Source organism: Blennius ocellaris, assembly GCF_963422515.1.
Source record: "Blennius ocellaris genome assembly, chromosome: 1".
In the NCBI taxonomy this organism is placed as follows: domain Eukaryota; kingdom Metazoa; phylum Chordata; class Actinopteri; order Blenniiformes; family Blenniidae; genus Blennius; species Blennius ocellaris.
Genome location: NC_137650.1, coordinates 19,475,311 through 19,499,987, shown reverse-complemented (window position 1 = coordinate 19,499,987; position 24,677 = coordinate 19,475,311). Strand labels below are relative to the sequence as shown.

The window sequence follows — 24,677 nt, the reverse complement described above, 5'->3', positions numbered from 1 at the left end:
AAATGGAATAATCCATGTATCTGTCAAACACATCTTTTAATTCATCGCGCATTGACTTGACTGACTCACAAATTATCTTTAAATGTGTTTGGATTAAGAGAAGTCATGGGAGATAACCTACACAAATTCATGCACACATAAGGAGAACGTGCAAACTCTGCATAGATAGCGACACCTGGGACATACACCCATGAATAAATACGACCAGTAGCCAGTATGGGTGTATGACCGTAAGCATCAGGCCCGGCTTAATAAAACATCTATTTTTACAGTATTCATTCTTTCCTTGTCTCTTGAATATAAATCCTCTTCAGCAGATGAGCTACCAGCTTGTCTTTTTATTTTATAGAGAAACACGTTAGTTTTCACTTTCTTTCTTTCTTTGCACTTGACAATCAGCCAACATTCACCCGATGTGAACAAACCTTAAAGATCACAGTGATGAGAGGCCTTTCAAGCTCTCAGATGAATGGGCGTTTGAACCTCTGCAGATCCTTGACGCCACCTGATCAAGCTCATGTGATATGATCAAAAAGCCTGAGAGCAGATGCTAAATGAAGTCTTTTTTTAATCATTTCATGAAATTAGACCCTGAGATATCATTTCAAAGAGGCATTTCATCGTAATATTATTCTGATTTTTATTTTTTGGGTGTATTTTGTCTTCCATTTGAGTCTTTATTTAAATTTTATGTCTGATTTCAAGATTATTTTTTGCCTGCAGATTTTTTGTGCGGATTATTGTCTCCCACTGTGGTTTGTAAATGACTGAACATTTATTATGGAGTTAAACTAAAGTGAGCTGAGAATAAAACTAGTGTTGGCTGATAAACGCAAAGTACCATCAATTAAAAAAAAACAATAAGAATGTAATCACTGGGAAAAGGCTTTTGATTTTAAGAAGGAGAAGCATTCTTTCAAAGGATGCTTTTTTTTTGTTGTTGTTGCCCTTCAAAGCTGATAAATGTGACGGCTCATACAGTGAACACCAGTAATGAGCAACCGGATACATGGAAGGAGCTGTTCTGTCTCCAATCGCAAGTCATCAAATGGAAATGAGCCCAGCCAACCTCATCGGTCTGATTAATTAACCGAAGTGCAGATCGACAAACAATTAGCGTGGAATTTGAGATATCAAGAAGTATGTGCAGTGATTCTTGGCAAGAAACGACATGACATAAGAGTATTTCTGTAGTGATTAGTTAGATTTGGGGTCATTCAGGAACGTATCGTCCTCAAAAAAAAGTATATAATCACTCAACAAAAGAAATTAAAAGTAATGAAGGTATGGCACAATAGAGGTGTACTTGTGGGGCCATATTTTTGGAGAAAAACTTCAAAATGTAAGTTGAGACTCTGTCCGTCTCACTCTTCTCGGATTCCACGGGACATCCTTTATTAAGAGTTGGGTGTGGTGATTTATTTATTTATTTATTTATTTCTGTCACATCTCCGAGCAGATGCTGTGCTTTGCGGTTCAATGTGTTGCCCTTCAGTCTGAATGCAGTGGTGAGGCGGCGTTCCTCCGGCGGCTGGCGGAGACTCTGGGGAGCTGCGGGGCGGCACCTGTTTTGTCTGCCCCGATGACATTATAATTGTTCTTCTGGGAGCGGCATCACCAACACTACATGGTTATAATGGGCACGTTGAGGCAGACCAATTTCCAATCAATACGAAGAAAATTCCCCGCAGACGCAAATTAATTTGTCCCGTACGACGCCTCAGTCGATGGCGACATAAAAGCAGGGCGAGCATGAAATGGAGGATTCTGCCGAGGGACGACCGGCGGCACGTTTAGATAAATGACAGATAAAATAAAGTGGCATCCATGTCAAATGTAACGCTTGGATTTTTGGTTCACTGACCTTTAAATGCCAGTGCATATATATTCATTATAATACAAGCAATGGTTTTACTACATTGATTTTGTGCATCGTTTCATGGAGAACGACTGACGGCAGCTCTCCCTGCAGTGACCTCACCAGAGCCACGCTGGACAATGTTCACATTTTTAATTCATCTGAAGTGATTACACTCAGCGAAGCATCAAAGTGCTTTGGATCATGGCCCCCATGAGTGTCGTCCACTGACCAAAAGGTGCTGATCTGAATAAAAGTTGTGTTTTATACAGGACATTTCTTAGGAAACCCAAAACTCTCTTCTGGTTTCGCTCTCCACTGGATCTGGTGTTGAGGTGAATTAAAGCAATAAATACTCCACGGCTCCTTCTTTGTTGACATAAGACATCTCACTTGTTTTCATTCAGTTCCAGTCGGAGCTCTTCCATGTTCGTGCAGCAAAACTATTCTCGTCCTCAATTCACCTAATTACTTTATTGATAAAGGGATTCCCAGGATGTGCCGACCTTTTTTTTCTCTCTCTGTCAAATTACTGTTTTCTAAGTGGGCTAGTTTAACTACTAACACAGCAGGCGCTCACCAGGGAGAGATTGTATAGCAGATAATTTGATCTTGAACAATCTATTGTGCAATATTCTTTTATTAAAAAAACCAACAATTTGCAAAGTTGAGGCCTGGCGCTGCACATTACATGTCACTAAATTCAACAACAGATGCGCACAACTAAGACTTGAGAACAATAATCAAAATGGCCGCCTTTTAGTAGTGTAGTTGTCATCCTGCTTCATCAGACAGGTGCACTTTGTAAGGCAGAGGAGCCGACCTCCACAAGGAGCAACAATTATTTATTCAAAGAGCTTTTTGGGTTTTTTTTTTTTTTTACCTCAGTGTTTCTGTATGCAGCACAGTCTGGCTCATATCAACCTGTCATAGTCCTGTAACTTTCACACTGGGCGAGTTGGAGAGCTTCAAACGACGCCTTGTTTCTGCTACATTTGCAGTCGTTTTAACTTCCACTTGCTCTTGTGAGCATTTGTAGAGAGTTTGAGATTCTGACGTAGAAAGGACATATGAAGAAATGTCACTTCGCTCTGAATGTTTCTTTTATCAACACAAAGGTGAAAATTGGCTCATTGTCATTGCAATTGTACATTAGAATGCAAATACTGTTAAACTAAATACAAACCACATGAACGACAATAAACCAGCAGAACTCTGCCCCCTTATGGTTGTGACCATGTGGGAGTGGACCAGTACATTTCTTAACAATGTCTTGCCTCTCAACACACACTTTATCCAGCAATACATTTTTTTCATCACCCCCCCCCCCCCTAAATTGCTATTTCTCTGTGTTCCTCCTGCATCACACCTGTCCTCTCACCTGAACTGATGTCTTGTCCTCACACCTCTCTCAGGAACACGAGAAGAGCAGCAGAGGTGTGGATGGACGAATACAAGAACTTCTACTATGCTGCCGTCCCCTCGGCCAGAAACGTGCCCTATGGGAAGTGAGTGCCACGCAGCAATAATCCTGTCAAAATTAATCATAATAATCAAACCAAATTACAAAGGCCACAACACGAATGGGCGATCAACCATTTTGCCAATTAACAAAGCGACAGCTGTAGGAAATGTCATTCTCCCTTTTGTAGAGAAATGATGGGAGTTAGTTAATGCAGCTCAAACGAGGGCAGAAAGTCGCTCCCTGATTTGCTCCATTCAAAGGGCTGTCATGTTATTTGGTGTCCGAAAAAGGATTAATGGGACATTTTGACAGCTTACTGCAAAGACCATGGTGGACACAAATGGTAAATTGTTCGAGAGGCTCGAGAATCAGGCAGCAGAGCCCTGAAAAGTGCAACAAATAGACATTATGAATTATTTATTTGATTTTATTTATTTATTTTTTGCCTTAATAGTGGTGTGTCTTTGTGTGCAGAGGAATTTCTGTCCTCCGTTTTAAAATGAGTACAGTGTTCAGTGGACATTTAGGTTCGAGAGATGACATCCCTCTAATGTCCATATCCATTAAAAAAAAAATCAACAATATAGTTGCCAAATACAATTGCCTTTTGAATATTCTCTCAAATTATTCAGTGAAGCTTCCTTATTATTTAAAAATTATAACACATTAACAGAATTATATCCAAATATTGTTGCTTCATGAAGTTTTGTGGTATAATTTTAAATAAAATCCCCAAACTCGGTATCCTAAAAGATGTCAGTTTTTTTTAAGTTCAGCTATTTTTTCTTTTTTGGCCATATCACAATCAACATTGTGGCACCTTTTTTTTTTCATTTGACAAGAGTTCAGATAAAACAAGTGTGTATATGCACATGTAGGTTTTTTTTTTAAGTATCTTATCACTCGTGATGTGAGAACGATCATTTCACTGGGATTTACTTGTTTTTAGACTCTGCATTTTGCTGCATCCTTGCTGCTTCAACCCATACATGCAGCGGTCTACAAAGCAACAGGTCCTCTCATACTGTGCCAGAGCTCATGAGAGCCTATTTGATATCTCCCCATAGTGTCAGTCTCAGTTATTATTTTCCCCCAGTGGCGGGAGCCTCAGTCATGTCCTGGCCTTCCACTCTGCCTGACTGACAGGGGCTATTATTCAAAGACGTATGGGAAACCACAAGTGATGAAACCTTTAATTCTTTCCTGTCGCTCAGCATCCAGAGCCGTTTGGAGATGAAGAAGCGATTAGCCTGTAAGCCATTCAAATGGTACCTGGAGAACGTTTACCCTGAACTGAGGTAAGGACTGAGGACCCTCTTTGTAAGATGCTGTTGTGTATTGTGCGACATATGATATGGTATAATGAGAAACCGATTACATCTGGGACCTTGAGCGAGAGGCTGCTCTGGTAAAGAATACAGCTCAGCCTGGAGCGGCAGTGTGGCAGTGACCTGCTGTCTGCTGGGATATAATATCTCACCCTTCAATAAGACTAGAATTACTGTAGTGACAATAATGACTAATCATCACCAGCAGTTAGGATTCAAGCACATTATTATAATTTGGTAGGTTGGCAATGTGTCTCACACACAGAAATAAATGCAATGGTGTTAAATGATGTATAAATTCACTGGATTTGAATAAGATAAACACAATCAAATACCCATTTCTCCATTCTCTCTTGTTTTGTTTTAATGCCATCTTTATTGTTATGACCCACCTCATACTAATAAAACCAAAACATAATAATCTATTTGGATCACCAACAGGGTCCCCGACCACCAGGACATCGCGTTTGGAGCCCTGCAGCAGGGAGGAAACTGTCTTGACACGTTGGGCCACTTCGCCGACGGGGTGGTGGGCGTCTACGAATGCCACAATGCCGGGGGGAACCAGGTGGTGTTACCATGGCGACACATGCAGCTCAGGAGACACCTTGTGGGGAGGGGGACACTTTGTGTTGCATGCGGCGAGAGCACGTGGGAGTCTATGACCATGGAAGGTCACACATCAGATGCAATATAAAAACCGAAAGTGATTTGAACTGAGAAAACGCGAATCGTTTACTGAACGCAGTAGAACTTAGAGCCTTTTAAACTAATTAAATGCAGATTACAAGACAGACGGAACTAAACATGTCTACTGAATCCTTAAAATACAGGATAGTGACGTTCCAGATGTTGTTGTGGGGATACAGACACTTTCCCGGCATTGAAAATGTAATTGAGGCAAATTACACTTGTGGAATAAGCTTGGAAACCATAAGTGCAACAGGTTAAATGGTTGTGGTTCGCTGACTCACGCTGAAAGCTTTGAGCAGGTTTTCTACATCGCTTTCAATCCCAGCAGCATTAACAATGTCTTTAATTGAAAGAAATAATCGGAAAATGGGTGCTTAGCCTGATTTGAAGTAGATATGTTTTGTGGCTTTGTAAGTGTGGATTGTGAATGGGATTGTAAATTAATTTTATTTTTTCTGATCCGCTGAAGTATCGTTAATCACTCTGAATGGCTATACATTATGTCCTCCTGTTCTAAAAGTACTTTAGTACAATTAAGAGATGCACAGAGTGTAGTGGGTAAAAGCTCCTCGTCATTCCCAGCTCATCACACCCTGCATGGAGGGGATTTTGCTCTTTCAAGTTTATATTTCTTGTTTTGCCTTAGAGGTACAGGATTGTACACTACCTTTTGTGTGAATTCACCGTTGTAGCACTGCCAGCAATCTTCCCAAATAGTTTTCTTCCTAAAATAGAGTGGACCGGGGGGGGTAAAGCCGAGAACTGCTGTCGCTGAGAGTTATGGAGCGCTGCTGGTGGGTGTCTGCTTCACACCCGCCAGCCTGCAACTTCTGCCACTTCAGTGGGTTCAGGTTTCAAAAACAAGTGTTCCTGTGTGAAATCCAGCATGAAATTAAACGTAGCCGCAGCAAACAAAACCCCTCTTTTTAGACGAGCGTATCTGACATTGCAGCTCTTCTGGAAACGGGTGTCTGAAGGGTCACACCTGGACGAGTCTTACCAGCTCTTCCAGTGGATTCAGCGAGTGACTGGAAATAATGTGGCACAACACCCCGCATATAAAGTCATTACCCTCTTCATGTCTTGAATTTATTCCTTGACTGAGTTGAATCATTACGATTTGAGCGTCGATGATGCACAGAAAGGTCAAGCTAAGTCTGGTAAAATGCTAGAACACATGCTCGTCGGGTTACTGCTCTTAATTATTTTTATGAAAGCGTTAAACTGCCTTCACATTTCCTCGTTCATTGTAACCCGTAATTACATCCCCCCCCCTAAGACTTTGTCATTTTGCAAAGTAACTACCGTAGTGTCGTCAGTGATTTATAAGCTCCATCCTGTGCAGGAAGTTTTCTTTCTTTATGGTTTTAATAAAGAATCAGATCTCGATATTGTCTGAATGCTGCCGGTATCAAAACGTTTATACTGGTGAGCCATAGAGATACGCCGATCATTTATGCAAAACACTTGTATTGTTCGCTGAAGATTTTGCTCAAGGCTTCTTCGATCCCTGTTGTGCAATAATGTTTTCCATGTCTTTTCACCGAAAGGAATGGGCCCTGACCAAGGATAAATCGGTGAAACACATGGACCTGTGTCTGACGGTGGTGGACAGAACAGCTGGGTCTCTCATCAAACTACAAGGCTGTCGAGAGAACGACAGCAGACAGGTATTCACAACCTCTTCAGCTCGGCTGCAGTGTTTGCATAAATCAGCTTTCCCTGTAGCCTGCAATCGCAGCTCGACTGGTAACGTGTGGCTCTTGTCTCTTGTCGCTGATTTTTTGAATCCAGAAATGGGAGCAAATCGAGTCCAACTCGAAGCTTCGTCACGTGGGCAGTAACGTCTGCCTGGACAGCCGCAGCGCCAGGATGGGCGGACTCACCGTGGAGGTCTGCAGTCCGAGCCTCAACCAGCAGTGGAAGTTCACCCTGAACTTACAATCCTAGTGGGGTGCCGCCGGCTCCCGAAAGATGCGGATCTTGGATCGAGGAACCAACAGACACTCGGGAGAGTCCGATAAGACTGGAGGAGAAACACAAACTCAGTGGGTGAATGGATCCCTCTTGCTCCTTCTCCTCGTCCTCCTCGGAGGTGCAGCCGGCCAGTCATGTGTACACCCCTCTCCCCCACCTGACAACCCCCCACCCCTCCCCCCCGCCCTCAAATGACAGGCCACGCCCACAGGGGGAGGGGCTTGTAGACCATGATGGAATGACCTGGAGGTGTCTGTATGGTGGAGGGGAGGATGCGTTGATGACCATGTTGAGGATGGAAGCAATGAAGAGGCTTTTGTTTCGAAATACATACCTCAGTGTTTTTGTTCATTGATGGTTCTGGAGGTGAATGACCAGTGAATTCTTCTTTTACTTTCTTTGATGCTTATGAAGCAGAACTGTGGGGCGTTTTTAGTGTTTTATTTTCCTATTCAATTTTTTTATTTTTTATTTTATTTTATTTCTCGCTGTTATTTCTCCATTCGGATTTGCAGGAGAATTCTATTTTATTTTATTTTATTTTATTCTTTAAAGGAATCCTGGAGCAGCTGATGGATGCTTCAGGTTGTGGGTGTTGAATGATAAGAAGGGAGGAGATGGACTCCATTTCTCGAGCTTTTCCTCTCGTTTACGCTCATTGGTTTACAGAATCGGCGGGGAGGAGTGGAGGGGGGGGGCGCAGGTATTCTGTGTTCTGCTTTGTTTTCTATACAGCTCCTTTTTCTACAGATTTTGACTTTGGCAGGTGAAAGACGATTCGAGGAAAGCCTCTTTACTTGGGAGTCTGATGAGGAAGCTGAGCATGACACGAGGAAGTGTCATAAATCTCCTCTCAAGAGTTGGCTATTTGTCTTCAGGCTGTAGCACTGGCTGCTGCAGCTTCCTCACATCTCCACGTTTCTGCTCAGAAGAAAATACAAAAAAAAAAAAAAAAAAAAAAACACCAACATTTTTAGTCTTTTCATGTTTACTTTTTAAAAGATTAGGAACATTTTAAAAGGTTTAATGGGGTTCACATGAGAAGAGTGAAGAGTTAGATTTTTTTTTCTCTCCCCATGCTTCTTTCCTGCACAGATAATTTCCCTTTTTGCCATTGTAAAGTTTTACCGTCAAACAATCACTTCCAAAACTGGTTTTATGTTGCAGTTTCTAATCTGCAGCGATCAGGTGCCGCGAGCCAATGAAAGAAAAAAAAAAGATATTCGTAATACTCCCATTCTGATATTATTGTCCTGATAATACAGATATGAGTGACGACTTGATCCTTTCACCACACAGCATTCTTGATGAACAGTTAAAGAATGTAAAGTTAAAGATGGAGGATTGTAATGTGACTGGCCAAGTCAACTTTTTCTTTATCCATGAAGGCCTCCCAGTGACTGCAAGTATAACTGTGGGTACTGCAGTCACAGTGCAGATGTCATTCAAAAAAAAGAAGAGTTTTAAACTGACTGCATGCATCACCGGCATATTCCCACCATTGCATTCACTCAGTTTTTTTTTTTTTTACATTAACATACTTTCCCCCCCTCATTGTGCCTGTATAATGAGCTATCTGCTAAAAGAAAAAAAAAAAAGTGTAACTGCTGGAGGTGAGCAGATTTTTCCGATGGCACATGCAGGGCTGCTCAGTTTTCTGTTGATGCAGAGTGAAAATAATACACTTTTTGTTTATTTCGGCAAGCTACTTTTTCAGAGCAACAAAATGTTGGTGTCACAAAACAGCAAAGTGCCACTTTTTAGTTCTTTAGTACGTTACCTAGTGCTGCTGATATCAGTGAGAGTACGTGTATCGCTCTGTGAGTCCAATTCCAGATGCCTTTTATGTATGTTTTTCGTGAAACACTAATCTCTTCTGGGCTTCCTTGTCCCTTCGTCTTCTCTGCTGTGATGCGCTGTGCCGTTAGTCATTGGTGAGTAATGAAGGTGGGGTTCACAAGATGTTTTTCAATAAACGTGGAGTGACTCATCACAACTTTAAAACAATTATGTTAACCTGAGGTGTCTCTAAGATGACGTACTTCGAAACAGAAGTAATCCCTAAATAAGGCATATAATTTCCAACGTATTGCAGCCTCAAGTCTTCTTTTAAGTCAGATACAATCTCTTTTGCTCAGCCGCAGTCAGTCAGCCACAACCGTATCCTCATTGAAGTTCTGTGAGCATTTTTCAAAGGTTTAATGAGCTGTGAACTAACAGATGGTTGGTAATGTTTTCCAGGTAGATTTTTTTTATTTTCTTTCTTTTTTAGCATCTTCTGGTAAACCTGGTGTTTTGCCTCATGTGAACATGCAGTGACTGGAGTTGTTAAGCGAGCTGTCACTGGAGCTGGTAATACAAAAAGCCTGTCCTTAGACTTGATGGGTTTCTGCATTGTGCTGCCAGGTCACACAGAGAAACTCGACAGAGGCTCTGTTTGGATACGTGATGTTGCCTTAAAAGCTCAAATTAGATTAAAACATCTTAATTTGGCAACAATTTAGTCATCCTATTTGGAAAAATCAACTAAGTATGACACATTTTTAATGTCTTAATTTTATAAGAGAACTGCAAATCAGTTGAAGCTGATTTGAATTCTAGGTTTTAATGCAATTATCCCCAAATACGTGTTGAAACGACGGCACGTATTTCACTGCGTGCCGTCATTTCAGAATAAATTTCAGTTGCATATGAAAACATTAAACGGCATAAACTGATTTGCTTTATTTCTGTAACTGTGCTGTAGAAGGGGGCCATTAAAAAAAAAAAAAATTAAATCAAAGTGTGTATGTTACAGTGAAGTAACTCAGATTTTTGTTTGATAAAAGTTGTATTTTACCTATTTTTCATGGGATTTTAACATCTATATGGCTGAAGTCTGTGACGATAATAAGCTGCTTCACTGTGGGAATGTAATGGCATCCTCAGCACGACTCAGCAACTCTCAAACGTGAACATGTCATTAAATGTTGATGGTCTGATTCTGCCAGTTCACTGTGGGATCTTGAAGAAGGGCAACAAATAGACATATTTGTGGTGTCTAGCGCCATCTGTTGTCTCATTTGTCATGGCAACAGTTGTGCCACAAAGAAAGGAAAGGGATTTGAGGTTGTAAACATTTGACACACAGCCAGACAGCTTCAGACTTTTTCCTCATTTACCGTTTTGTTGGTTTTACCCCCCCCCCCCCCCCATTGGTTTGATAAACTTGACTTGAGGCAGAGCTGCTCCAGAGACCGGGCATGTGAACCTCGACGCACACTCCTGAATGACCATGGCAAAAACTGCCTACTATAATAGCTCACATATGTAATTTTAAGCCTTTTCTTTTTAAACTTGTCTTATTCTTGTGAAAGATGAAAGGTTTGCAATTTGATTTGTTATTATTTTAATGTTATACATGGAGGGGGAAAAAATGACTGTAATAATTTAGAAGTCCAGCGCCTCGTTTTGATTGGATGATTAAATGTTTACATCTTGAGCACAATGTGCCAAAGTTCATTCCTGTTTTTTTTTTTGTTTTGTTTCATTTGTTTGTTTGTTTTTTTGGTCTCTGGAAAAATGAGGAGGAAAAATATGGGTGTGTAACAGTAGACTTGTTCAGTTTCAGGATGCCTGCTGTACGTTGTGTGTCTTCATGTTTGCTCCAATCTCAGTCGAACTTGTTCGAAGGATTCCTCTCAGCTGCTGATCGGGTTTTTATTTAGACAAAAAAAAAATAAATCTGCATTTATTTTTAATTGTTTTAACTTGGAAGAAGACATTTTATGAAAAATGTACATCCTACGGTCTTCAAAGTGGCTGTTGAAGTGGAGCCTCCTGTTAAAAATAGTCATTCAAATAGTAAGAGCATTATCAGTAATGAAGGTGTGACATGTCCATCTTCTGTAGCCACTCAATAATTAAGGGCATCATCCTCTTCAAGACGATCGGAATTTTTCTACTCCGTGTTTTCAAGGGAAACCTTTTTATTTTTTATGAAGGTCGGCAGCAAGAGGAGGTGCGAAGGTGGTGTATTTTGTGCATCTCAGCTTTTCCTTCAAACAGTGAGAGGAGTCGGATCTTGGTTTTGTCCTCAAACTGGGACATGTTCCCCCTCTAGACCCACCTGCAATCCCATTTTAGGATTAACAGGAGAATAGTCCTCTGTGATATGTGAAAAGCCCTGCTGAGACATCCAGCTCAGAACTGCTTAAGCTTCCCCATCTTTTGCTGTTACCGGCTGTGGCAGTGCATGAGAGTCCCGGGGGGGGGGGGGGGGGGGGGGGGTTGCCCTACTACACGCAAGACAGTTTACTGTAAAAGCCTCTTCACCTGGTAATGACAGATAACGACAGTATTCGACATGAAGTGGTGTGTTTCTGAGACAAATGTGGCTTTGCTGATTGACTATTATTACAATGAGGTAAATGCAACACGAGGGGTCACACATGTAAAAGTGTATATTTCTGTATATACCTACATCAGTGTGTGTACAGTATGTACATATATACACAGTGTACTCGGCTGCAGTCCCTAGTTTTGTTGTTGGACTGCACAGCGCTTCTGTTCCCTGTTTTATAGATACGGCAGAAATTCCACTTTGACTGAGAAGAAAATGATTAACTTAAATAAATGCATTTATAAAAATACATATATATAAATTGATGGGTCTCCAGTGGTTTGATCTGCACCTCAAGCTCCCAATCGATGCAAGCATCCACACACCGACAACTGATGTTTCTGTTGAGCTCTTCAAAAGGCATTTCACTTTGACTCCTTAAGTGATTCATATCATTTTGTTAGTGGTAAATAAAAATACACAAGTTATATACACTCCTTTTAAAATCAAAGTTAAATAAAATATTAGAAGGGATGCATCATTTATTTTGTTTATCTTCAACTCTCGCGGGTACACACAGGTTTCCATTCACCATGTAAACACAGAAAGGCACACACTTAAATTCACATCTATGGCCAAATGGATATCACGTGTAACTTACAATACATGTTTTGAACTGGTGGAAGGTAACTGGGCCACCTGGATAAAAACCAACGTTGGGCAGAGTGACAACGGGAAGGCTTGACCCCAAGCTGGACTCTAACTGAGAACCTCCTGTCAATGCACTTACAGGGCACAACAATCATGTCTGTTGCTTATCGTCAATTAGGATCGGCTCCTGCACCCATGTGGCAATGAAGTGAGGAAAGTGATATAAAACATACAAATAGCATAGTAATAAAGTGAACAATATCCGAATTTTCTCAAATGGAATTGTCCGTTTAATTCCCATCACATACCATAATAGCATTTGCAAAATTCAGGTCGTACAAGTCGGACAATGACAAAAGTTGTACAGCGAGAACGTTGCAGTGTGATCTCCTCCCCGGCAGGGGGCGCGCGCAGAACCGGCGGACAGGAGCACGCACGGAGAGGAAGATCGTGGCTCGGACAGAGTCTGATTAGCTTCACTCAGCGCACTCAGGTGGCGGAAGACAAGTGTCGGAGAAGCGGGTTTTTCGGACAAAACATGAAGAACGAAGGCATCGAAGGCACCGAGCGGTTCCTGAGCCCGAGCAAGGGCAGAGGCCTGCGGGCGGTGCAGCACTTCGCGGTGGGGGAGCTGGTGTTCGCCTGCCCTGCTTACTCCTACGTGTTAACCGTGAATGAGAGGGGAGCGCACTGCGAGCACTGCTTCACCAGGTAAAACTGCACCTCGTCTCCGCCAAACACCTCCCGGACACACACACACACACAGGTCGTGATCTCACTCGTCTAAACAGCACCGGGAGACCGGAGGCAGTCCGAGGGCCAAGTGAACCTCTTCAACTCTGCTCGGTTAGCATTGGAACCTCTGGACACTCTTCATCATCACTGGTGCAGAGCTTAAAAAAATGGGTCAGTGCGGTGAGGCAGCTCACCTGACTCACTCCGAGCTCTTTGTTTATTCTTCACAAATGTCACAGCAGTCCAAAAAAACCCGGCGCATCTTACATCCAGAACGTGGAATACAAATGCATTTGGTAGTGATGCCATTCCTGCTGCTCCAGCCTCTGCAGGTCCGTCGCCATAATCCTGCCTGCTTAAATCTTCCAACATGGATCAGTGACAAACAAGGGCAACATGTGTAAAAAAAAATACACATTTAGAACAAACTTGTATGCACGAGCCTCAATTATTGTCCGTATGTTTTTTCAACTTCCTATGAAACCCACACAAACTCCAGTTGAACGTGCGGACGTACATCACGCATGTATTCAAAACATGCAATCGGTTCATGTTGCCAAACCTTATTTGTCAACGATCCGCATGTTTAAGCTTCCAGTTTCTTACAGGCAGACTTCAGAACTAAAAAAAAAAAAATGTCTCAAACTTCAGTCTGGATGGCATGCCTTCATCAGCAACGGTGGAGGATAGAAAGTGGTCAGAGACGCCAGCCAACAGGAATGAGGCAGTACTGTCACGTGCAGGTGTGTGTGTAAAAACATGCTCTGTCAGAAACATGAGGGAAAGTTACGTTTTATTCTTTAAAAAAGAAAAAGAAAAGAATCTGACACTCTTTAGAGGTAAATTAACAGCCCCAGGGTCGCTCTCTTGACCACGCATGCACACCAGCTTCACAAGCTGCCATTAAAAGGTTTGTAGAGCACCAAAAGGTTAGAGTGCTAAATTTAGGGGACCATGTGTCCCAAGAGAAGAGAAGGCCAGGGGTGTATCTAGGGATCTGGGCCAAGGTGTGTACAGTAGCTCCTCCAAAATGTTGCACATGAGCTTATGTTTATAACCTGCATTCAACAAAAAGCATTCCTCTTCCGAGAAAACTGAAATAGACCTGTTTTTTTAGGAACCTATGTAAAGTTATTAAATGTGCTTTCTGTTATAGGTGTGTGTGTGTGTGTGTGTGTGTGTGTGTGTGTGTGTGTGTGTGTGTGTGTGTGTGTGTGTGTGTGTGTGTGTGTGTGTGTGTGTGTGTGTGTGTGTGTGTGTGTGTGTGTGTGTGTGTGTGTGTGTGTGTGTGTGTGTGTGTGTGTGTGTGTGTGTGTGTGTGTGTGTGTGTGTGTGTGTGTGTGTGTGTGTGTGAGTGAAATTACAATTTAACAACTAACTTCTGACCCAGCAGAGGAAAACTTTCTAATTTCATGAAATACAGGACTTACTCTGGAGAGGTAGATGATACGCTTTTGCTTCAGCTTGTAACTTTTTCTGCTGTCCAACGTGTTACCTTCAGATTATCAAAATCATCTCATTCAGAATCAAATTGATGATGATACCAGGTTTTTAAAAGTTGTGGAACAATCAACATCATAGTTGGATGTTAAGCTCCCAAGAACCCATTTAAAAGTATCAGGTAATGCTATTTAGAATAAAAATGGGAACTTTATTTAGTATAGCGATAGTAACTCTGTTTCAAAACATTTTTAATGTATCAATTTGATGTCATTGCAGAAGAGAAGATCTTTTTAAGTGTGGGAAGTGTAAGCAGGCCTACTACTGCAATGTTGACTGTCAGGTAAGACGAGCCTTCTCTTTTTTTCTAGTAGCGAAGTATTCTTGTCTGGTCATTTTCTCTGAAGTGATTCTAGTGAGGAAATACTATGCATTCTAAGAAAAAAAATATTACATGCAAATGTTCACATTGAGTGCAAACCTTAAATTATCTCTAAACGTGTCTTATTCTGAATTGTTTTGGATACAGTTTACAAATTTCTATAAAAAGGACATGAAACACGGTGTCAAAACTACTTATTATTGCCAGAAATTCTACTATTCTTTCATGAGATTTCCCACATCGAATGGAGTCCTTTGTGTGCTGCTCTGCCGTTTCCTCTTGGTCGCACCAACCTTGAGTCCTCAGACGACACGTTGAGAATCTCTTCACAAGAAGTTTATTCTGCACACACACACACACACACTCTTCTGTCGCCGTGGCGATTCCATCCATCTGACTCTCTGTTTTGTTTCATGACAATAAACCTAAACAGTTTGTGCACCGCAGCACAATACCGATGAGGTGTGTTTGCTTTCTGAATTTTATTCAATTTTTTTTGGGGGGGGGGTTAAATGAAGTTATTCATCAGACTTTTAGGGATTCTGGTTTTGATAGTTTTCCGTCTCGTATCCACTTAAACCAACAATAAGGATTTTACTAAATTTCTTGTTTGCGTCCTCCTCCATGTGTTTTGGCGTGTATGCAGAGAGGTGATTGGCCCATGCATAAGCTGGAGTGTGTCGCCATGTGTGCGTACGGGGAGAACTGGTGTCCGTCGGAGACGGTCAGGCTGGTGGCCAGAATAATCGTCAAACAGGTGAAGTAATAATAACTGAGAGTTGATCCCTGTACCCTCAGAGGTGCCTTTTAATTTGAGATTTAATGGATATTAAAGAATGTGTTCTCTATCTTCACTGAACATCCTGTATGAAGAGTGTTACTGTTTGTTTCAGAACCATTAAATGCAATGTACTTGTATTTCACTAAATGCTTTTACCCAGAGTCGAGCACAGCATCCTGACTTCTCATTTGTCATTAGCTGCACAACTGCCGGTTCCATTATGAGTTACATCTGCTCTTCACAAGAGATAAGCGTCGATCGACATCACATATCTTGACACTACTGATTGGATTCGGCATTGATACTATTCCGAACAACAGGCTCTTTATAGTATCTAAATAAAACCTACAAACTAAAGCTTTGGGGCTGACAAGTTGTGTCCCCCATTTTTAAAATGAGCTTCTCAGTAGCGTCACAAACATGCAGTAATACTGAATAACTACCATGTATTAAAAGTTGAAGCCATCTTGGATAATTGTACAGCCATGAAATTAGAATAAATCCAGGTTACCTGAATATGATTATAAACGGTGTATTACTGTGTATAAGGTAGATTAACGGACAGGGTATGTTAACAGAACCTTGTCGTTTCAATATGACACCTGTGTTGAATATGTCTTGTTGAGTCCAGATATTGTTGGCGCTCTTGCTAATGTGCATTGCAGAGTGGAGGTTAAATGCAGCTATTTTATGCGACTGCATTCTGTCATTTACATGACTGTGTGTGTGTGTGTGTTGTGTTTCTGTCTCCTGCTGCAGAAAGTCACCACAGAGCGCACCGCCTCAGAAAGGCTGCTGCTGCTCAAAGAGTTTGAAGCTCGTAAGTAGGGTGTGTGTGTGTGTGAGAAGATGTGCGTTTAGTTACATATCCTTTCACTTTTAGTTACACGCTGCAGTGTGTGTGTGTGTGTGTGTGTGTGTTGGAGTGTGATCTTGCTTGCTCGCTGCAGTTGTAGCAGAGTGTCTATTAATATCCCGGTGCTGTAGCCTCCAGTGCTGGATCCGTCTCTTTCATTCACTCCAAGCGTGCAGAGCACTGGGACTTAAATCCCCAAGCTTCTGGGTGCTGTAATTTCATGTTCTCTGCCTTCCTCTTTAACAACTACTGCCACCGTGCCCCCGAGCAAGGATCTCGGCACTCGTCCTTCGAAGGCCATGACTGAACTCGGACAAGCTTATGTATTAACTCAACTCTTGGCACAACCTTTTAAGCTCATTCTTGTGCAACAATATACGTCCATAGTGTTTTTCAAGTGCATAATGACAGTATGGCGAGGAGGTCTGCTGGAGATTAAATCACACAAACACTGAGCAGCGGCCGCCAGCTATATTGACGACTCAGTGTTGGAGGAGTTAATGGCCACTCGGTGCCCACAAATGGTTTTTCCCTCTGCTCCCTTTACAGATTTTGTCATTTTGGTCCCGAGTTGTTGTTGCCCGCTCACATGTGTCGTCACAGAATTAACCTCCACACACGTCTTTCATGCACACGAAGCGTGTCAGCTGTTGCCGGAAGTCTGTGTCGGGGCGAGGCTGTCAGATTGGCAAAGACACATGGCCTGCAGCCGGGGCGTTTTGTACACTCGCCAGCAGAAAAGGACTGAAGTTACTGTAAGACCAGGGTCAGGACCTCAGTGGCTATTTAGCCTCTCTGCCGTGGCTTCCTCTCACAACATGTCATTTATTCAGAGCCTGCCTTTCAAGGTAGCAAATATTACACTGAAGAAAAAAAATGTTTCAATATCTTATTAAATAACATGTTATCCATTACTATGTCACCTTAATTAGTCATGTCAGGCAAGTTCTAATTATCGTTGAAGTTTCAATGACGGCCCCCGGTAAGAGAACTGTGGAAATCTCAGAAATTAAAAAAAAAAAAAAAATTATTAAAATGACTTTTTTTAAATGTGTTTTAACACCCTACTTGCATTGAATTACAAAATATATTGTGGGAGTGATGAACAAAATCCAACCAAAGTGTTTATGTCTGGGTGAACAGTGTCAATGAGGTTAATAGTTGATTTTAGAAGTAGATTTTTGAGGATCAAGATTCAGCCGCAAACTTATTGTTTGTCATGGTTTACATAATATTTTTTATTTCTCTTTCTGATGTTTTTACTACCATAATTTGTTCTCTCTTTTGAGCATTCTGTCTCTCTCTGGTGCACTGATGCTGACAGATTTAGATAAGATGGACAGTGAGAAGGATGAGATGGTCCAGGCAGACATTGCGGCGCTGCATCACTTCTACTCCAAACACATCAGCGACCTCCCGAATGAACAGTCCCTCATTGAGCTCTTTGCACAGGTAAATCTTTGTTTTCGTCAGTTTATACTCTACCTTTTTCGTTGTTTTTTTTTCCAGTCAGCATGAGACATTGTCCAGCTCTTTAATTGAAGAGCACAGAGAAGTTGGGTGTACCTCACTGCACAGCACAGTGTTGTGAAAGGAAGCCGTTTGCCTCTTCTAATACCCCTCTGTCTCCCTTTAGGTGAATTGTAATGGTTTTACTATAGAGGATGAGGAGCTCTCTCATCTGGGATCAGCGGCTTTTCCCGAGTAAGTACCAAACACAACATCACCAATTTATCCGTGCTTTATTTTAGCACACATTTTCGTGACATCCAGTTAAAGTATTAAAAATTGATTTCATCTGATTGACTCCTCTGCTGCTGACACAATGTTGAGCAGCAACCTCAGTGATGGCTTATCCTCTGTCTTCCCTCCAGTGTAGCACTGATGAACCATAGTTGTAGTCCCAATGTCATCGTGACCTATAAGGGCACGGTGGCTGAGGTCAGAGCTGTTCAGGAGATCAACCCCGGAGACGAGGTAAATGAGATTTCTGAAAACACAGTTATCGAAAATTAGTTGGATGAATCTAGTAAAATTACCCCCCTCCTCATCTGTGTGTCTCTCCTTTTAGATCTTTAACAGTTACATTGACCTGCTGTATCCTACAGAGGACAGGAAAGAGCGGTTGTTAGATTCCTACTTCTTCACATGCCAGTGTACAGAGTGCGCCTCCAAGTCTAAGGTACAGTTCGACATTTTTCCCCAGTGAGTCGTCTATCATCAATGTATATTGCAGGAGTGATTTTGCCTATTTGTTGAGCGTGCTATGTTTTGCAGCCGTGCGACATCAGAGCAGATGTTTCTGTTCAATCTCTCTTTACGTTTCACTCTGGTTCTCAAATGTCCGGGTGTCACTTCTATGCTAAATGCTAAAATACATTATTTGTGAATGTGTCAGGGTTTGAAGGACACCTTCATTTAAAAGAAAACACTAGATGTGTTGACGTGTGTTTTTATTTTCCTTTTAGACAACAGAAAGCTGGTTTTTAAATCACATTTAGAGCTCTATGATGACAAACATTTTCTGGAACTAAAATAGTGTTTATCTACTGAGAGGTCTTGTACATCCAGGTGCGAGAATCTCAGAACAGAATGAGTAAATAAATCACTCCAATCGGTTTGTGTGTCCAATTGTGTTGTTTTCATGAGAGAAAATCTCCAATATACTCAGTTTGTAATACTGGGATTTGATTAAATGTCTGTGTTGCTGCATTGTGTCATATTTTACTACACAGTTGCTTATGTATGTTTTTTTCTGTCTGTTTTTACCCCCCCCAGGACAAGGCCAAAATGGAGATCAGAAAGCTGAGTTCTCCACCAGATCCAGAGGAAATCCGATCTATGGTCCATTACGCCAAGAACGTCATTGAAGAGTTCAGGAGGGCTAAACACTACAAAAATATCCTTCTCACGATAAAGGCACATCGAATTCCACTCGTCGGTGGTATTTCACAGTCTTGCCTCCTCTCGTGCGCCTGTACTTGTCTGCGTTGGCTTCCTCGACTCTCTTTGCACGTCCCACTGAGCTGCTGGAAATATGCGAGCTCAGCCAGGAGAAGATGGGAGCTATATTTGCAGACACCAACGTCTACATGCTGCACATGATGTACCAGGCCATGGGCGTCTGTCTCTACATGCAGGACTGGGACGGCGCAATGAACTACGGGGAGAAGATAATTCAGCCGTACAGGTAAACTGCTCAGTCCGAGCTCTGCAGAGGCGCCGTAGATGGAGTAGGAACTGAACTTCACCAGTGCAGCTCGGTTATAACAGAACATGCAAGACGAATGAAGCCGACTCGTCTAATTTCATTCGTACTTTTGGGTGAAATTTCAGTCAAAATAAATGTCAAACACTCAACACACCCTCACTTCAGCATACAATGTGTGTAATTTATGTAAACACAAATATCAATTGAACAAATTATGGATATTAAATATATATATAAATGTCAATGTTGAATTATTGTTGTTTTTCCTCTCGGCTTGACGTATAAATAATCGTGCCCTTGCAGCGTTCACTATCCTGCCTTCTCTCTGAACGTGGCGTCCATGTATCTGAAACTGGGCCGCCTGTATTTGGGACTTGAGAAGAAATCCCAAGGAGTCAGGGCTCTGAAGAAGGTACGTTCAGAGAGTTCAGGTCCCGTCGGGACACTCGTCACAATACAGGGAAATAACTTGAGTACAACTGAAAAGATGTTCCCCGTTTGTTTTGCTTGTCATAAGGCTAATTATTCAGTTGACATGTGTTGAGACATGTCAACAGTCCATAATCCAAACTGTTATGTTCCCTTCATATTGTTTACCTGCTTGTTCCTTCCCTAAACAATACTGGATGAAAGGAAACAATTATCCAGTTTATTATATTCATCACATTCATTTGACATTGAAGTTCTGACCTCATGAAAAAGAAAAAGCTATAAATCTTGACATTTGAATGAATCTGGTCGTTTTTCTTGTCCTGCGCAAGTAAAAAAACTGATTTTGACTTTCTTATATATTAAGTGATTTCTTGATTTTATTTATTTTTTGTCCTTTTTGCAAAGTGAAACATATCAACTTGCACTACAAGATGCTACCGAAAATGTATTTCTTTTGCCTGCTCGTCCACAAATGAAGTATATTTAATAATTAGTTATAATAAGGTGCAGTCGCTTCAATCTGAGAACTTTAAGATAAATTGGCTGTTTTTGTGTTGCATATTTAGTTTAAATTCTTTTAAGTTACACGAGACCTTGTCAAAGTTTTGCGCTCGTATTCACATTATAGCAAGTTGCTACATGCTGTTTTTACTGCGTGACGTCTTTTCCCTGTTTGTTTACTTGTTGATTATCTGCCACTTCTCCTGATGATTTAAAAGAACACTTGTTTTATTTTTGCTCTTCAGGCTCTCGCCATCATGGAGGTGGCGCATGGAAAAGATCATCATTATGTAGCAGAGGTCAAACGAGAAATTGCGGAGCAGAAGTGAAGAAAACGAAGCTGGAGTGAACGCCTCTCTAAAGTCAACAGCAAAATACAAATCTCAAATGCACGGCATGCATCTTATACCTCTGGGTTTTTTTTTTTTCTTCCAACTTTTTCGATCTTCCTCTGTTTATTCTCCTGCCTCTCTTTGGCCAGAGTTTCTTTTCCATGTAAACCTATTTGGGCTGCAGACGACCACCTTTGTGACTGCCGCTGCCTGCTTCCTGTCAGAGCCGGACTTATGAAATGACAATGAAGGATTCGCATCTTTCGGGAACGGGGGAGCAAAAAAAAAAAATCTGTTTGTGTTGATGCCCACTCACCCCGTGCTGTATTTAGTTAAAAGAAAAAAAACAAACATGCGAGTCATATCGGCGGGACAAAAGGAGAGAGTACTACCTGTAAAGCTGCCTTTTGTAGCCAGCAACACTTCCATGTGATGGCTCCTTTTTCTGAAGTCGAGTTTCTCTCAGGTGACGAGTCTGAAATCATCCAGTGTGTTTTGACTGTGTTTTGTGGACGCCTCAGCGGAGGGTTTCACCATCGTATCACTCTGGCAGCAGTTCTGACCGTACTGTCGCTCCAGAGCGGCCACTCGTGGTTCAAAAAACGTTGTACAAAACCGGTGAGGAGGAGATGATACTTGAGGGCATTACCGCTCACGACATTGGAATTTTCTGAAATATTCAGCAGCAGGATTTCTGGCTTCTCGGGATTCTGGTTTAAGCTGTGAAAAAAGACCACGCATCGACTCTGTTAGCAGCAGAGAGGAAAATGCAAAGACTTATTCCCGAATGGCTCACGGAAAGTGTCATTGGCTTGTCCTGCAGTACATTTCGCTTGTTTCAAGATCCACAAAGTGTTGCATGTCTGACCTCATATTGTCCTTTCGTGTTTTGGTCTGTTTTACGTGACGCTTGTTGACCAAATAGGCCACGGGTTTAATCTGACTAGTAACCAGCTTTTCACTCGTTTCCACAGTGCGTCCTTCAACAGGAGCGCTGACGTGAGACCAGTTTGCCTCTTTGGTGCAACGACTCGACCAACCTATCTAGGATCGGAGCCCTTTGTTGCTCAGGAATATGGAGGGGCGATACTGTAGCTTTTGTTGCCTTTTGTCAGCAGATGCATCGTCCTCCCATTTTCAGCTGTTTCTCAGAAGCGGCATGAATCCAGATTGACTTACGCCGGCTTAGAAAGTCCCATTGAGCTATTCAGAGGATGATGACCAACAGCAGAACGTTTTACAAGTAATAACAGGCAACTCTACTGCTTCATCTTACCAAGTATCTTAAATTTTTATACTTGAATAACGATTCAATGGCTTAAAGGGTAATTTAATATTTACCTTTGTGCAAAGTTTAATTTTCTACTCAAGATAAATGGAGTCGACTGGACCGACAGAAAGCATGTCTGGCAAGGCGGTTGGTCAGAATACTTGGCAACGTTGCCGGTGTTCACTGATTTTACTTGACCCCAAGATCATACACACGACCGCCTGCAGGTTTGTGAAATATGCTTCTGCACCATTAGCCTCGTTTTTACAGCTGAACGAACCTTGTGTCTGTTGCTGGTGGGGTTTTTTTGGATTCCGAGGCTGAACATGCAAATTATGAAGACAAAAAGGTTGAGACTAGGTGTTGGAAAGATCATCTCCTGGGCCTTATGAAGGGTTCTTGTTGCACTCAAATTTTGTACAGTTTTTGTGACAAAATGATGTCAAAACAGCAAACATGAGCACATTTTATTTCATTATTTGAACAGTTTCCGTAAGAAGATGGTCTTCACTTTGCAATGCCAGAGGGATTAATGATACAGATCGGGTTTTATTTTCATTTTTTTTTTTTTTAATGCATGTAGCGTCTCCAGTTTGTTTACTACAGATGCAGGTGAATGCACCACATGAAAGTGGCTTACTAACTGAAGTGATCCATTGTGTGTGTGGTGATATTTGTAGCAACTCCAGCATATATGACTTTGTGTCATTTGCAAAAATGCATCTCGGAGGTGCCTGCCTTACCGCTTTTTCCTCCGCGATCCAAAACCACAATTGAAGTGACTCTTGTGAGGAAAAACAAACTGCAAACACTTTTCATCAGCTAGTCGTGCACAAGCCAAAAAATCTTAAACCTCTGTTGGGCCAGAGGTGAGCATTATGTTTAATTCCTGACCTTACACTTTGTATTTACGCGTTATATGTTTGCTTTCTTTTTGTGACACATTTTAAGATGCAACCTGTGGCACTAGTGTCGACACAATACAATCTTTACTGCATGTAAAGGAGGCAAAGACTAATTGAAAAGCATTATATTTTCAGTTTATGTTTCTGTAATGAACTGTATCAGGCATGAATGTTAAATTGTTGTAATGCGGAACTTAAACCTGAGCCTCCGGTTCTGTTTGTATCATGTCAGTGAAACTCAATAAATGACCGTGTGACACTTGCTTTACTTTGTGTTTCATTTTAGGTTTTGTGCGGGGATTCATATTTGCCTACAGTTTCTCTTCAAGATATTTTCATTGGTTCTTAATCTTTTCTGTAATGTATCAAGGTAAGAAGACATTCATATGGTTTTCTCCCATCATTTCACAATGACTGACTCTTGGTCAGGCATGGAAAGAGCAATCGAACTTTGTCCTGGAGCACAACGCCTCACTTTGCTTAAATTGTACTTCAAGTGAACTAATCGGAGGGGGGGGGGGAGTACAAGTTCTACGAGTTACTATTTAACAGCACTTCTATTGCACACATTTCCGTTTGTAATAAAATGTGTGTTAAAAGCAAATGTCCCAGTATATTTAAAACTCACAATGGCAACGTTTGACGTGAACAAATATAGACATCGATGATTATGTTACATTGATAATGGAATGAAATCCAATGGACTATACATGCCCCCTCCATACCTCTGATTTCCACATCTTCTGTACTGTATATCCACTTTAGATGCATCGACTGGTGAGTGACTGCCTCACACATGTACAAACTGGAGCGTTTTTTGTACTTCCACCTTAAATTGTATATTATATATTCACTTGTATATATCACTTGTATTTTACACAGTTTAATGCATAGGTTTATATTATATATGTTTCTATTGCTTAAGTTTATTATAGTTTTTGTAGTTTTAAATTTTGTTGAATTCAGTGTGGACAGCAGCAAAGTAAGAACTTCATTGTGCAGGGAAACGCGTTTCTTTAACTGTGCGTATGACAACAAACACTTTGAATCTTGTAAATCGGATTTACAGGGCGCAGCCCCGAGACAAAACGGCAGCCAATCAGTGCACTGTGGTTACTACGTCACACTAGCGAGCCAATGAACGTAGAGGAAAATGGACGACGTCTTCCCACCGCTCGAGTTTGAATTTTCTAAAGAGCTCAACCCAAACAGTCGGTCAGTCAGAGAAAGAAGATAAAGGAGCGTCGCACCCAAAGTAAGAGCTGATATACACAATCCGTTGCATCCGCTAAAAGTTTCAAACCGAGTTTTAAATTCCAGCATCTCGTTTCATAGCGCCGATTCGTAATCTTTATCGCTAACCCCTAACCCTTTCAGTCCAACGGAAACGTCTCGTTCTGGTACCGAACCATCCACTTTAACCTTTAAGGAAACATCACTAACGTTTAATCCACTCCATAGGAATTGTACATTATTTTACTCATCTAATGTGACTTTGCCGCGTTAAACGAGCGGAGTTTACTGCTCAGCCTCACGTTG

At 41.5% G+C, this 24,677-nt stretch overlaps 2 protein-coding genes across 2 annotated transcripts in view; both read left to right on the top strand.

The window, feature by feature from the left end:
- Positions 1 to 11,931, top strand: part of galnt2 (UDP-N-acetyl-alpha-D-galactosamine:polypeptide N-acetylgalactosaminyltransferase 2) — a 54,451-nt gene extending 42,520 nt beyond the window's left edge. The window contains exons 12-16 of the mRNA XM_080495990.1: positions 3,274 to 3,366; positions 4,538 to 4,621; positions 5,093 to 5,219; positions 6,895 to 7,014; positions 7,139 to 11,931. Coding sequence (XP_080352116.1) covers positions 3,274 to 3,366; positions 4,538 to 4,621; positions 5,093 to 5,219; positions 6,895 to 7,014; positions 7,139 to 7,294 — 580 coding nt within the window. The 3' untranslated portion in view covers positions 7,295 to 11,931. The remainder of the gene's footprint in view (positions 1 to 3,273; positions 3,367 to 4,537; positions 4,622 to 5,092; positions 5,220 to 6,894; positions 7,015 to 7,138) is intronic.
- An 810-nt stretch (positions 11,932 to 12,741) lies between these two features.
- Positions 12,742 to 23,397, top strand: smyd2a (SET and MYND domain containing 2a). The gene is made up of 12 exons (XM_080498681.1): positions 12,742 to 13,004; positions 14,748 to 14,811; positions 15,497 to 15,607; positions 16,391 to 16,451; positions 17,812 to 17,939; positions 18,124 to 18,191; positions 18,362 to 18,464; positions 18,559 to 18,669; positions 19,266 to 19,386; positions 19,503 to 19,677; positions 20,002 to 20,110; positions 20,877 to 23,397. Exons 1-12 carry the CDS (start codon positions 12,832 to 12,834, stop codon positions 20,958 to 20,960), a joined length of 1,308 nt encoding a protein of 435 aa, XP_080354807.1. The 5' UTR covers positions 12,742 to 12,831; the 3' UTR covers positions 20,961 to 23,397.
- The last annotated feature ends 1,280 nt before the right edge of the window (positions 23,398 to 24,677 follow it).

Bases quoted from the DNA above. Each gene is read 5' to 3' on its own strand.
- smyd2a (XM_080498681.1), top strand. From the start codon at position 12,832: ATGAAGAACGAAGGCATCGAAGGCACCGAGCGGTTCCTGAGCCCGAGC. The intron at 17,940-18,123 runs GTAAATCTTTGT...GTCTCCCTTTAG, and splicing joins TCATTGAGCTCTTTGCACAG to GTGAATTGTAATGGTTTTAC. The intron at 19,387-19,502 runs ATATCCTTCTCA...CTCTCTTTGCAC, and splicing joins GAGGGCTAAACACTACAAAA to GTCCCACTGAGCTGCTGGAA.